This window comes from Rhipicephalus sanguineus, chromosome 6 (assembly GCF_013339695.2).
Source record: "Rhipicephalus sanguineus isolate Rsan-2018 chromosome 6, BIME_Rsan_1.4, whole genome shotgun sequence".
NCBI classification, from domain to species: Eukaryota; Metazoa; Arthropoda; class Arachnida; order Ixodida; family Ixodidae; genus Rhipicephalus; species Rhipicephalus sanguineus.
Window position 1 is genome coordinate 111,047,390 of NC_051181.1, and position 14,276 is coordinate 111,061,665.

The 14,276-nt window shown below is 45.1% G+C and overlaps 1 protein-coding gene across 1 annotated transcript; it reads left to right on the plus strand.

Moving 5' to 3' along the window:
• Positions 1-762: 762 nt before the first annotated feature.
• Positions 763-6,112, plus strand: LOC119396169 (DNA-directed RNA polymerase III subunit RPC7-like). The gene is made up of 5 exons (XM_037663258.2): positions 763-969; positions 1,633-1,810; positions 4,138-4,253; positions 5,745-5,873; positions 5,993-6,112. Exons 1-5 carry the CDS (start codon positions 889-891, stop codon positions 6,080-6,082), a joined length of 594 nt encoding a protein of 197 aa, XP_037519186.1. The 5' UTR covers positions 763-888; the 3' UTR covers positions 6,083-6,112.
• The last annotated feature ends 8,164 nt before the right edge of the window (positions 6,113-14,276 follow it).

A 14,276-nucleotide genomic window follows, 5' to 3' on the forward strand; every position in this document is an offset into this window, starting at 1 on the left:
GTAAAATGCTAGAGGCCCGTGTGCTTAGATTTAAACGCACGTTAAAGAACCCCAGACTGTCCAAATTTATGGAGCCCTCCACAACGGCATCCCTCATAATCATATAGGGGTTTTGGGACCTAAAACCCCGACAATTATTATGGGCTTACAAACACAACTTTTTCCACTCTTATTATACCCCCCCCCCCCCCACTCTCTCTTACCCCACCGTGTGTCTGCTCCCTCCCTCGATCAGCACTTTTAGGGGCGAAGCTCCTCTTAGTCTAACCTTGTCACGTCTCCGTTGTCCGGCGTAACCAGCTTTGCAAACTGCCCACTCCTTCGTCTTTGCAAACATCCCACTACGACCCATCACCGATCCATCGCTTCACCGACCATAAAGCCGTTATAATGAAGGGGGAACGGAAGCTACCACTTAACGATTAATAAGATTTCTTGTATAAATATATGCAGTGTTTGTCACGTCTTTGATGATGTACTGGGCTATCGCTTTTATTACTGCTGGGCGAAACCACTGAAGATTTCACGGTGTAACCATGATTGCTTCAGGAGCTTCGCCCAAGCTCTTCATCATTCACCCGTGGATATGCTGTGAATTTTTTTTCTGTTCCAGCAACCTTCCAGCAGCCTCGTTCTTCTTGTGGAGTATGCGACGCACAAAAAGCCTGATGTCACTTGTGTCACTCATTTCGTTTTTTTATATTGTTTTCGAATGTTGTGGTTTACTTTTATGGTTCTTTCTGTTCACGTATACCAGTTTTCATCTCCGTCTGCGGGGCCAGTACCCACTGTGGGCAACGGTCATGCTTTCAAGGAACAGGAACGACAGAGGAGGACGAGGCGCTGTTGTGGCCGGTATAGGGTGTTCCGGAACATTGTGCCGGCAAAATGCTCAATTCCGCGCGGCTCGGTCTCACTGCCGAAGAACTAAATGAAGTGGAACACTCGGAACCACCGCCCCTGTATCCGGTTTGTACTGAGCACCCTCCATCGTGTTCCTTTTATACTTATAGCAGTCCTGCATTCGGAAATTTTTTTATTGTTATTCGAATTATGTTATTTTTTCGTGACAAAACCGCATTATGATCATAAGGCACGCAGTATAATTGGGGACTCCGGACTGCCTTTGGCTACGTGGAGTTTTTCAACGTCCACCTAAATTCAAGTCGTTGTAATACCTGCAGGTCGCCGAAGTCACACGGCGTTTTTTTGTATTTCGCGCCCGTGTAAATGCAGCCGCCCTGGCCGGGAATCGAGCCCACGTCCTCGAACATAGCAGCGCGACACCATAGCCGCTAAGGTACCAAAGCGGACCCCGAGTATCACAGTATATACCGCTAGGCTTGTTTACGTTTTGTCGAAAGCACGGCTCGCGTGCAGTGACTGTCTTCGAAGTGGCAGGCGCACTAAACCGTTTTCATTAACGCTAGAATAGAACATGAATTACCGCAATCACTAACCAAACTTTCTGGCCAATCCGGATGATAAACGAGGCTTTGCGAGGGTACTTGTTGCAAGCGAGGGCGCCACATGCGATGGATGCCCGGATTTGATGTGCTTTCGAAGGCTTGATAAGACTCCACCGGCAGTGAGTCTCATACTATACTAGAGCACGGCTAATCGCTTTCGCAGCCTTGGCAGTGTCCTGCACCACCTTTGTTGATTTCCGAAGAGGACAAGCACCTGGCCTCTGCCCTCGCTGAGCAGCGCAGGAAGTTCACAGAGTCCGCATTCTACGTTCCTCCACACAAGAAGCCACGATCTGATGGGTACTGCCGCCAAGTCATCGAGCCGCCTCGCGTCAACTATGGTGAGATCACACAACTGCTCCGGCCGCTCCTTACCTGCGAGTTGTTGACGACCTAATAATTAGAAATAGTTTTCCGCCTGTACTGCAGTCAGCGAAAACCAATGATTACAGCGACACGAGTACTGCTGTCATATGATAATAATAATAATAACTTCAGGGGTCTTTAACGCCCCAAAACCACGATACGATTATGAGAGACGCTGTAGTGGAGGGCTTCGGAAATTGCGACCACCCGCGGTTCTTTAACGTGCACCTAAATCTAAGCACAGCATTTTGCCTCCATCCAAATGCGGCCACGACGGCCGGGATTCGATCCCGCTACCATAAACACTAGACCACCGTAGCTGGTAAACTTGTATAGGGGAACTTGTTCTTGGATTAGTCGGTGCCTATGTTCCCTTAACATGTTCCTGTCGCAAAGTTTCTGACGTGAAGGTTACAATTTTTCAAACAACGTGGCACTTGAACTCAGAAGTGCAGTACGTTGGGTTAGTTAGTAACGCATGTTTGTAAACGAAAAAAAAAACAGCACAAAAAGACGGTTCACCAGGCGAACGAGAGAACAAACACACAGGACAAAGCGCTGTGTGTTTCTTCACTTGTTCGCCTGGTGAACTGTCTCAAGGCGTTGTCACACTTACGAAAATTTAGCGCTTGTGTGTTTTTCATTGCGCTGTTTATATGCAGCTGAATCCTGAATAACGTAAGCAAGGCTCCCGTCCGATCGAGAGCCGAAACGTCTTTCAATTCAGTGCGCTTTAGGTTCAGCAGGTTTTTATCTTCGCAAAGGAGACGGGACGAAACACAGGAAGATGAACGCACACACAAAGAGCAGACTTCCAAATGACTTCAGTTTGTGATTTATAAGATCTTCAATATAACAAAACGGCAGAACAATGAACAGTCGCGATGAAATTGATAAAAACAGCTTGGTCACATGTACATTAGGTGCGCGGGAGTGTCCTGATGTGCCCATCTAAGAACTCTATTTATTTCCTTGATAGAGACGAAGAAGGAAAGCTGACACAGTTATCTTTGATTTTCGCGACGTGGAACGGGCGCGATGTGAAACGTTTCGCTTGAGGCCAGCGGTGTTTTTTTTTTTTTTACTATACACTTGCAAGGATATTGCCCGATCGCACGGCATTCTTTCAGACCCTCGATTACTGTAGATTACGTATTCCCTCTGGTGCACAGACAATTCACTCCACTTTCAGGTATAGTTTTTTCAGATATGTTGACACAATATTCGAACTTGGGACCAACGCCTTTCCGGGGCGGTCGCTCAAGCGTCTCAGCTATATAGGCTTTTATTTATTTATTTATTTATTTATTTATTTATTTATTTATTTATTTATTTATTTATTTATTTATTTATTTATTTATTTATTTATTTAACAATACTGCCGATCTCACAAGGAGATCATTGCAGGGAGGGCATACATATGAAACAGAAAAGAAACACGAAGCAATCATTTCTAGCATGACAAACAATAGGTAATCAATACATGAGAATCATTAGTAGCAATGAGCAAGGTGAGGGTACAAATCACTGCAAAACTACGAATTACAACAACTATTCTGACAAAGTGTACAATGAAGCAATCACGTTATCGATACACAGAGCCTGGATACGAATAACAAGAAGGCAAAACGGATGGGTACGGATGGGTATAGGTAGGGAGCCTATATGACCGGCCGTTCGGTCATGTAGGCCCCCTAGGTATGGGTGCCGCCATATTGGGCTCTAGCCTTGCCGTTTTGTATCTAACAACTAAACGAACAATGCTGCTGCAGATGCACATGCATGAAAATGATTGGGTTGGTTCATTCGACGTTTCATGACCTTATTAATTCATGTCGCGAATGCGATATACAAAAATAAGAAAACATTCGTTTAGCAGCCCAAGGTGGCGGTGCCCATGTGTCTTATGTAAAACCGTCTATAGTCAGGAAACTAGCAGATCGAATGGCGAGGATGAATTAATCTTCACTTAAAGCGGCTAGCTGGGATAGTTGGAACACTGAATTTTCACGCATTTCCAGCGCATACGAGAAAAAAGAAAATATGTAGTTTTCTTTTCCTTTTTTTTTTCTCGTATGCGCTGGGTATGTATCAAAATTCAGACGAATTATTCGACAACTTAAAGAACGGGGACGCTTAGTGGCAAAGCAGTTGCGCGGAGACACATAAAATGGGGTAAAGGTTATGAATGTGTTCTTCTCTTATTTTTCTAGTGTGCCAATGCCCGCCTGTTACACTCTGACTGTGGTTCAAGCTGAGATGTGAACTGTCAGTCGCTTACATCGTGATGATTTGTGCGCAGATTCCTCCTATTTTCCGGGCGAACTGAAGGTTCCGAAAAAGGCAAAAAAGACCAAGAAGTCATCTCAAATCTCTGTCGCTCAAATAGACATTGAGCAAGAGCTGCTGGTGCTGCAGGTGTGTGTTGCGCTGTTTTTAAAAAATACGAACAAATTTGAGAATACTCGAGGAGCATCAACTGTTGCTCGAACGGACGCCTCAATCGGCGTGTGTAACGCTAAACTTTCCAAAGCTTAGAGTGTCAGCGCACTTTGGTGCTCTATCACTGATGCAGCTTAGTCAAAGTAGTGTTCGTCCAAGGACTTAAGTTGTAGTCTTCATCGAGATTTCTAGAATAGTGTATGTAGCGTTACTGTTTGAACGAAAACCGAAGGTGCTAAAAGTATCCTAAGTAGGCTCCGTAAGTTTCAAGTTCCGCTCGCTAGGTACAACCGTTGCTTTCAGTGCAATCCTGGTGGCGTTATCGCAGAAGTGATCGTGGTTCACGCTTTGTTATGCGCAAGGGGTGTAGCCAGAAAATTTTTAGATGCGAAACAGCTTTTGCTCGGGGCTGTGCCCGTCGTCGGTGGGGGCGTCCGCGCTCCACTGTGCATGCGCCTACTCTCTCTCCCACTCTCCTCCTTTACGCAGGTGTTCGGTCGCCTTCTGTCTTCTCCTCCCCCGCGCTGCAGCCGCGGCTCAGCCTCTCCTCCCACGTGATGCAGCCGCGCCGCAGCAAAATACAGCCTGTAACCCACTCTCTCCTCTCCCTCCCCCATTTCAAGGGTATATAAGCGCGTGCGCTCGGTCGGCTTCCGTTATTCTCGCTTCGCTCCCGTTCCGATGAGTTGTAACGCCAACGTAGGCGCCACTCGTTCACTCGGCGCTAACTGAAAGCAACACACAAACACAACGTAATGATAACACAAAGACTAAATACAAACCTCACACACTAACGGAAACGTCGAGTGAGCGTAACGGAAACTTGGTGTGCGCCCCCAATGCTGCTTCGCATCCCCTCATGGTTCCCTTGAGTGGGAGATGGTGTAATTTTTTTATTGAAGAGAGGGGGGAGGGTGTCCGACCCCCGTTTATGTATATAATAGCTAGGGTTTTACGTGCCGGAACCACGATATGATTATGAGGCACGCCGTAGTGGAGGGCTCCGGAAATTTCGACCATCTGGTGTTCTGTAGCGTGCACTGATGTCGCGCAGTACACGGGCGTCTAGCATTTCGCCTCCATCGAAATGCGACCGCCGTGGCCTGGATCGAACCCGCGACCTTCGGGTTAGCAGCCGAGCTCACTGTACCACCGATGCAGATCGTTTATATAGGTTCGTGCGTGTTTTTGTATGTTTGCGCGTATATATACAGACAAAATGTAAACAATTTGGGGAGGGGGGTCGGGTAAACCCACAAACCAATCCCCTGGAAACCCCATTGTTATACAGTGAATAATGTTGCCTGCTACCCACAGGTGTGCGTTAGGGGGCGCTTGACGACGCCTTGACAACATTGATGCTATAAAGGATATAACTTTTTCTGTGTTATCATTAAGGACAAACTTGTACGCACTGTGTTGCCAGCAAAATATGCCAGCTTTTTTATGTGTGGTTTACTGTTACAGGCTCCTAAAGAGGAAGACACAATATGTGAGAGTGATAATGAAGACGAAGAAGAATCCACTGAGAAGAGCAGCGAAAGTGGCAGTGAGGATGAGGCGGAAGACGAGTCAGATGATGAAGAGATGGAAGAGGTAGAGCATTCATGCTATATGCATCGTGCTATATCTGCTAAATTTTTTTCTTTGATTTCAATTTTCCCGACAAAAACTCTGTTCATGATGATATGCCGCACTTTTCTTTCTGCTTCCAGGACACGGACTATGTCCATAATTATTACGATGACTACGAAGAGGACGGTGCCTTTAATGAGGACAACCTCGATGATGGCGCCTCCTTCTGAGGCAATACAGCTGTCATGTGTGGCTAAGCACTGCTAAATTTCTTCCATTCCTTCGCGGACTTACGCGAAAGGAGCGCATAACTATTGCTTTCGACCAGGTCCCTCTCCTGATACACTCGAGCAGTCAGTTGCTGTCATTAAAGCGCGTAGGAACTGAGACCTGCATATAACGAACGCGGGTTTGACGAAATGTCGAATATAACGAAGTAAATGTTGATGATGATCGCGGACGGGCGGCGACAACGTGGAGGACAGGGAAGGGAAGGAGGAAGAAGTGGACACGAGCAGTAGAAAGAAAGATTGAATGTTTGGTCTAGGGCTCGGGTCTTTATTACGCGACAGTAAATATGACGTTACTTCGACAATGCCGCGGCGCGTAATATACGCTTATTACGAATATTCGATATAGCGAATACGTTTTCGTGTCGGAAACGACATCGCAAATAACAAGGTTCGCTTATCACAAAAAATGCACGCGCCATTCATGTTCACTCGTTGGCAACTCAGTTTTAAATTAAATGCTTATTCCTACATGGAATCTATATTTGCTGAATCAAACGTTTCAGAAACTGATAAGCTCCATAATGTTTGCTTGCTTCAATTCTGCGTTGTACTCGAAGTACAAGTACACACGTACAAGTACAGAAGATGCATGACTGTCCTTATTAGTATCACTTTACCACATTGTACGTAACATCATGTGGCAGGCGTTCATTGCGCTCGCCGCCAGAGTTAGCGAGGTGTAATTGATGTAGCATGAAATATACGCAAGTTTATTCGAATGTAGAAATACACCACATAAAGGCAAATTCATAGACCAAAAGTTGCTGTTGGACTTTTCGACCACTCAAGCGGTGTGTTAGGACAACGACACGTCTACTAGAGGTTGCATAACGCTCATATTAGATTAACACACTGCAAGCTGGGCGAGTTGGTAATTAACATGTTCGGGTAAACGTGCAGCGCGGCTCATATTAGAGTTAATGCTAAATAGCAGTCTCACTAAGTATAAGCTGGTGAAGTATTCCTTGATAACTTCATTTTGCATTAATAAGTTCATTATCGCAAGATAAAATCGGCATCAAAGTATCATTTAATGAGGTTCGCATAAATTAAATAATATGCGCAGGAACGATAACTATGCACCCTAAGTACTTTCCTTCGTTTTAAAGCATTGGAACGTAAGTTATTGTCCTAAAAGCTCCAAGTTGAGTGTTCGGCTTTTTTGTAACATATTACTGTCCAACTTATATCGCTAAAGAAATTAAGAAGAACAGCTGCTGTCCATACGTATGTCACGGCGCGATCTGCTCATGGAGCTTAATGGCGCCTTGACCAATCTTGCTGTCTGCGCATTTCTTGTTTTTGAAGCCCGATCTCGTGGTGACAACGACGTCTTTGGTATTGTCGAAGGAAAATTTACAAGTACAACTCTATTTTTTATCTTAGTTTGCGTTTTATACACAACTCACGCAATGCGTTGGCAATTACCTGATGATAGTGAGTGAATCCATAAGTAAAACTTTAACTTAAAATAAAGGTATTAAGGTGGGTGGCTTTGTGGTTAGGCGGCCAGGGCACGGGCGGAATCTTGAGTTGTCTTGATAACTAAGGCCTGCAGGTCAGGGTCCGAGCTGCGCAGCGCGGCCTTCCACTGCTCAGTATTAAAGGCGAAGCATTCCTTAGCAATCCCACTTTGAGCGTTTCTATCTATCTATCTATCTATCTATCTATCTATCTATCTATCTATCTATCTATCTATCTATCTATCTATCTATCTATCTATCTATCTATCTATCTATCTATCTATCTATCTATCTATCTATCTATCTATCTATCTATCTATCTATCTATCTATCTATCTATCTGTCTGTCTGTCTGTCTGTCTGGTCTGTCTGTCTGTCTGTCTGTCTGTCTGTCTGTCTATCTATCTATCTATCTATCTATCTATCTATCTATCTATCTATCTATCTATCTATCTATCTATCTATCTATCTATCTATCTATCTATCTATCTATCTATCTATCTATCTATCTATCTATCTATCTGTCTGTCTGTCTATCTATCTATCTATCTATCTATCTATCTATCTATCTATCTATCTATCTATCTATCTATCTATCTATCTATCTATCTATCTATCTATCTATCTATCTATCTATCTATCTATCTATCTATCTGTCTGTCTGTCTGTCTGTCTATCTGCCTGTCTATCTGTCTGTCTGTCTGTCTGTCTGTCTGTCTGTCTGTCTGTCTGTCTGTCTGTCTGTCTGTCTATCTATCTATCTATCTATCTATCTATCTATCTATCTATCTATCTATCTATCTATCTATCTATCTGTCTGTCTGTCTGTCTGTCTGTCTGTCTGTCTGTCTGTCTGTCTGTCTGTCTGTCTGTCTGTCTGTCTGTCTGTCTGTCTGTCTGTCTGTCTGTCTATCTATCTATCTATCTATCTATCTATCTATCTATCTATCTATCTATCTATCTATCTATCTATCTATCTATCTATCTATCTATCTATCTATCTATCTATCTGTCTGTCTGTCTGTCTGTCTGTCTGTCTGTCTGTCTGTCTGTCTGTCTATCTATTTATCTATTTATCTATCTATCTATCTATCTATCTATCTATCTATCTATCTGTCTGTCTGTCTGTCTGTCTGTCTGTCCGCCTACGTCTGGGTGCTCTCGTGAACGCCTCCTTAACTCGGTGTAGATCAAAATTGGCATGGGAGGGTAAGAGGGTTTGACGAATATGACTGTCTGGTCATGACATGACTAACGTGAAAATCCTGTCGCGTACGTCGTCAAACCCTTTCCTCCAGACACATGTGGCACATACCCATATACCACGGGCCGTGGTATACGGATATGTGCAACAGGTGATTTACAGTTTATACTGTCCATCTACCTTGGAACGGCGAGAAGAGACATTGGTAATTTAAATGCGAGAGTGTTAAGAACAACCGACACCGGCAGCATTAACCCGCGGAAATCAAAGAATAAAAATTAAGATTCCAGCACGAATCGAAGCATTCTGCGTGGCATTCAGGTATTCTACCACAGAGCTACGCCAAATCTAGAAACTTCTTTAGGAAAAGACCCTATGCAGGCGTAATGCCCGTGCAACGTTAACTGTGGTTGTAGTGCTGGCTATCCAATTTTATAACAAAGCAATAAACACTACATATGTACTCCTACGTTACATGCGTCATGCCAAGTTAACGTTATAATTGTGGTTCCAGTGTTGACTCCGCTTTTATAGCAGTCCAATAAACATTACATTTGTTTTCCTATGATTCAGCAAAGCGTTGCGACTCCGGAGGAATACACCAACGAAAGTTACGTGTGATATTTACATCATCGCACCGTCCCATGCACTTCGTTTCGATAACACAGACGTGCACGTGTGCTCTAACGTGAGTGCTGATACTACGTCAGACCATAAGTTACCATTTAAACCTCAGTCCAGTCGGCGTGCCCAGTAAGCCCATGATGTGCGCACAACTCCTCCATTGACAAAAAATCACAGCATATCCACGGAGTGAATGATGATGAGTGGGCGAAGCTGCAGAGGTTCATCGGTAAAACGTGAATCTTCCGTGAATTCTGCCCAGTACATCATCACCGACGTGAGATCGGGCGCGTTTATACTAATGGTTCGATGAGTTATGACGACTTGCAGCTCACTTTAATTTTACATGTACGCTGTGAATTTTCATTGTTTAGAAAACCATTGCTTTAGAAAACATCTGGCGTCTTTCGTTAAGCAGCTGGCGTCTTTTCGTTTTGCTTTAGAAACATCTGGCGTTCTTTCGTTTTGCTTTTAGAAAACATCTGGCGTCTTTCGTTGGTTTATTTCATCAATCAACGGCGTTTTGAACAAAATTTTTATTGTTTAATCACGCACAGGAGAAATCTCACCAGGCACTACCTTGGAGGTAAACAACGGCTGCTAATGGGAATGAGAGACAGAAGAAGTCGGCTTTTAGCTAACACTTACACTTCTACTTCTACTAACGTTTCCTACTGGAACATGCCAATGGCTGCTAATGGGGAATGAGAGACAGAAGAATTCGGCTTTTAGTTAACGCGCACGTTTTATTGTTCAACAACGCACAGGAAAAATCTCCCACCGGCACCACCTTGGAGGTCAAGATCTGGTACTAGCGTTACGACTGGTTACGCACTACGACCGCTACGACTACGACAACTACGAGGGACGAACGGGTGCCGCTTTAAGGAGCTTCGCCCCTAAAATGAAGCATATATAGCTACTGGCTGCAGCTGCTTCGCATGAAACCGATTCCCACAAGACGTGGTATCTGCCGAATTTTTATTTACTTCCCGATTTCTATCGGGAAATAAACAACCCGAGCCCTGCCCCTCCCCGCTCACCCGCTTGTCGGTGCGCCCCTGGGCGAAAGCCTTTGTCTCATGCGAACGTGCCGTTGAGCGAACAACCAACGGGTAGTGCAAAATGTCCCATGACCCCCATCGTGGCTCGAGGCGCTCGAAATGCGCGTTCGCTTGGTATTTGCGGCATTCGCGTTACTAAGGAAATATAAAAAAAGCGACGTTCACGTGATATAACGTGCACGGCAAAATAGCCACACATGGATTTCGTCTTCGAGTCATCTCAGGCTAATGCATAAGGGATCATGTGAGTTTTTCTGTGAGCACCTGCACGTTACTCGTGGTACGTGTCGGGAGTTTTGGACGCGCTTACAAAACCTACGTGCCCGAGTCAGATTTGTCTCGTTTGCAATGTTTACATGCGTTGGTGTAGTAATCGGTCAGATATGGGCATACAGGGTGGGGAAAGGAATAGGCATTAGTCTGCAGGTGGCAGCAAGCGTGCTTGAAGCGCGAGAGGTGGAACGAATAACGTTCAGTGCGTTTGCGCTCTTCGTTGAAGACTTTATGGTTGACAGCTTTAGAACAGGCAGTGTTATGTTTAACAGGGCACGTTGTTCAGCTGGTTGGTTCATTACGTGAGAAAAATGGTACGGCGCTAAGATGCATGACGGGGACGAGAGGATGTGCTTGTCGGTTCGTGTCTTCGCCCCCATCCTTTTAGCGCCATACCTATTTTCTGCAAGTGTTACGTTCGCATGCTAACCATGTAAAACCATGTATGCCCCGTACCTATATTTATTCAGTCGGACTTGTACCTTGCAGGTTTCTTGCAATGGTGGCGAGGACCCCTGATATGTTGCACTCCAGGTTTAAACCTGGAGTGCAACGACGTGTACCTCCGGAAAGTCAGGGGTCAAAGGCAGGCTGTTATGTGAAGCACATCATCGGTTAATTTTCATATTTGCATTCACTGAAAAGCTTGCTTTCTTTGGGACTCCGCCAACATGTGGGCGGGGAGGCGCTGCAGTAAGCTTGCCCCACCATCCCCCCACCATATATAGATATACACCTATACCTCTATGGTGCACCCTGCGCACGCCTATGAGCGTGGTTCAAGGATATCCCTTGCCAAGGAATGTCGGGAAAAGGAAGCAAGTGGGAGAAGCGACAGGTCTCCTGTGTGTCATGAAGGCAGATCAGATGCGAAAAAAGCAGCAAGCTAGGCCCTCTTTTGGTGTCAGCGTTGTTCCCACACTTCACACATTTCGACAATTGATGTACCGAAGAAAAGGCCACGCTCACACTGAGGGGCTTTGCAAAAAGTTCACAACGAAGTTGTTGCGGCCTCTTAGCCAACTGGGCTGGTAATGTGTATACTTCAACTGGGGAGCTGTGGAGCGACTTTTGAGTTTGTCGCTCCACAGCTCCACAGGAAGGTTCTCCGTTTGTAAATAAACCCTTTTCTCATGACAATGCACTAAAAATGTAAAGCTGCTGGTCGAATCATTTCACACTTTTGCATGCTTTAGTTGCACTTATGAACTCTCCATAACTTCATGTATGTTAGCTTTTTGTTTCCAATTCATGTACATCGCTGCACGGTGACGTGCTCTCTTCGTCCTTGTTTTACGCGCTGTCGTTCACTTCAAACTAGGCAACACCAACTAGCCTAACGTCGTACCCTCATGTATAATCTATACACGTAGCGAGCAATTTTTTCTTGTGGAGAGGGTGGTTGAGCAAAGTGATTTTCATGCAAAGCGCGCGGGCCTGTGGGCTCTTATTTGGGAGGGAAATGCATATCCGGAACACGGACAAGAGATTGGAGGAATCAAGGAGGATTTAAAATCCTCCTTTAGCCCAGGTAAAAATATCCAACTGGCTTTTAGCTGTTTTAACTGGAAACAGCTGGGTCCATCTGGAAGCCAAGGGGTTACCAACTGATTCGAGTTGGTCCCCAGCAAGAAACTCCAGTCTGGAAATGGAACCAGCTGGAACCAGTTGGTCTGGAAATAAAACTAACTCTAACCAGTTGGTCAGAAAACAGCACCAGCTGGTACTAGATGGTCTGGAAATAGAGCAACTTGGAACCAGTTGGTCTGAAAACCAGAAAGAGCCAGTTGGTCTGGAAATGATTAAACCAATTAAGTGGGCTGGAGCCAGAACGTACGTACTGGCTGATCTAGCAGGAACCTCTCGTTTGTGTAGAATCAGCTGCACCCCAGGCCAATCGTACCCAGGATTAAGTGTTGGTGCGGAACTGCAAGAAAGAAATGAGATTTTGCAGGTGGTCTATACGAGTGCGCAAGGCGGTAGTGTATACTGTAACACGAGCTATGCTACACGACGAGGAAATGAAATTTAAGGCTTACAGTCAGTTAATAACATTATAATACATTCTTTATTTTTTGGCATGTGTAAAAGACATCGTTACATGCCATCGAGATGAGGCAAAAGGAAACAGATATAACTGTTCCCTGACTAGGCCTACATCCCGGCTTGTGAAACACACACACACACACACACACACACACACACACACACACACACACACACACACACACACACACAACACACACACACACACACACACACACCCACACACACACACACACACACACCACACACACACACACACACACACACACACACACACACACACACACACACACACACACACACACACACACACACACACACACACACAACACACACACACACACACACACACACACACACACACACACACACACACACACACGGACGGACGGACGGACGGACGGACGGACAGTTCACATTGCTTTCACCAAAGGTTCTTTTTATTGGTTAAAAATTGGAGCACTGACACAAACAACACTTGCTTACTGCAGTAGGTTTTGGTTGCAAGTCAAAATTTTCAGTTCTGCTGATATCATATGCAGACCAAGCTGTGTGCCTCGCCTCCCCAACTGCATTGTATGTCTCCTCAAACTGACACATTCATATATTTGCTTGTGAAAATATTTGTCTCATGCTTACGTGCGTGTGTCCTGTGTCATTGGTATTTGTTGGCACTGGTTCGATTTGGGACCAGAAGCCAGCAAGGTCCGGTTGGGACGAGCTGACAACTGGTTTTCAGCTGTGACCAGCTACCTGGTTCTAGCTGGGATCAGCTGGCAACTGGTTCCAGCTGGGAATTGTTCCATAACCCAGTTCGACTGCTTCCAGCTGGAAGCAGCTAAAACCAGTTAGAATTTTTTCTTCTGAAAGGGACAAAAGAAAAGGTGGATTTCGAGGGAAACGGGGCCCAGGTGGTCGCCCTCCTCAGATGTGTGCCTGCATAATCGACTCAATGCTTCGTCGGGATGAGAAACATAAATCTACAGACAACAATTAGCAATAGTGAGCAGTCCTCTTGATTTCAGTTGAGTATGCTGCATCACTTGGGAAACTGCATCCAATACTTTCCAGTAGTTTTTCATTAGCGGACGCATGTTACCGGAAACCCACTCTACAAAAGATGGCCACACCTGTGGCAACGTGTTCACATCTGTGGCTTAATCGGCACTTTTAATGACGACACAAATATACCACCTGTAATCTGTAACTACAGAACGCATTATTTATGGCCCGATCGGAGTACAGCGCAGCTGTGTTGCTCCTCTGGTTGCTCTTCTTGGTCTGTGCTGTTCACGAGCAGTGACGCCGTGACGCCACAACGTGTGTTGTATTGTGCCCTAGTTATAGCCAACGTTTTTAGATAGCTAAAAACGTTGGTTATAGTATCCTGGCCGTATGTACCACGTACCGGCCGTGCCTCAACTTTTAGTCCACTGTATCTCAACCATGGAGTTGAA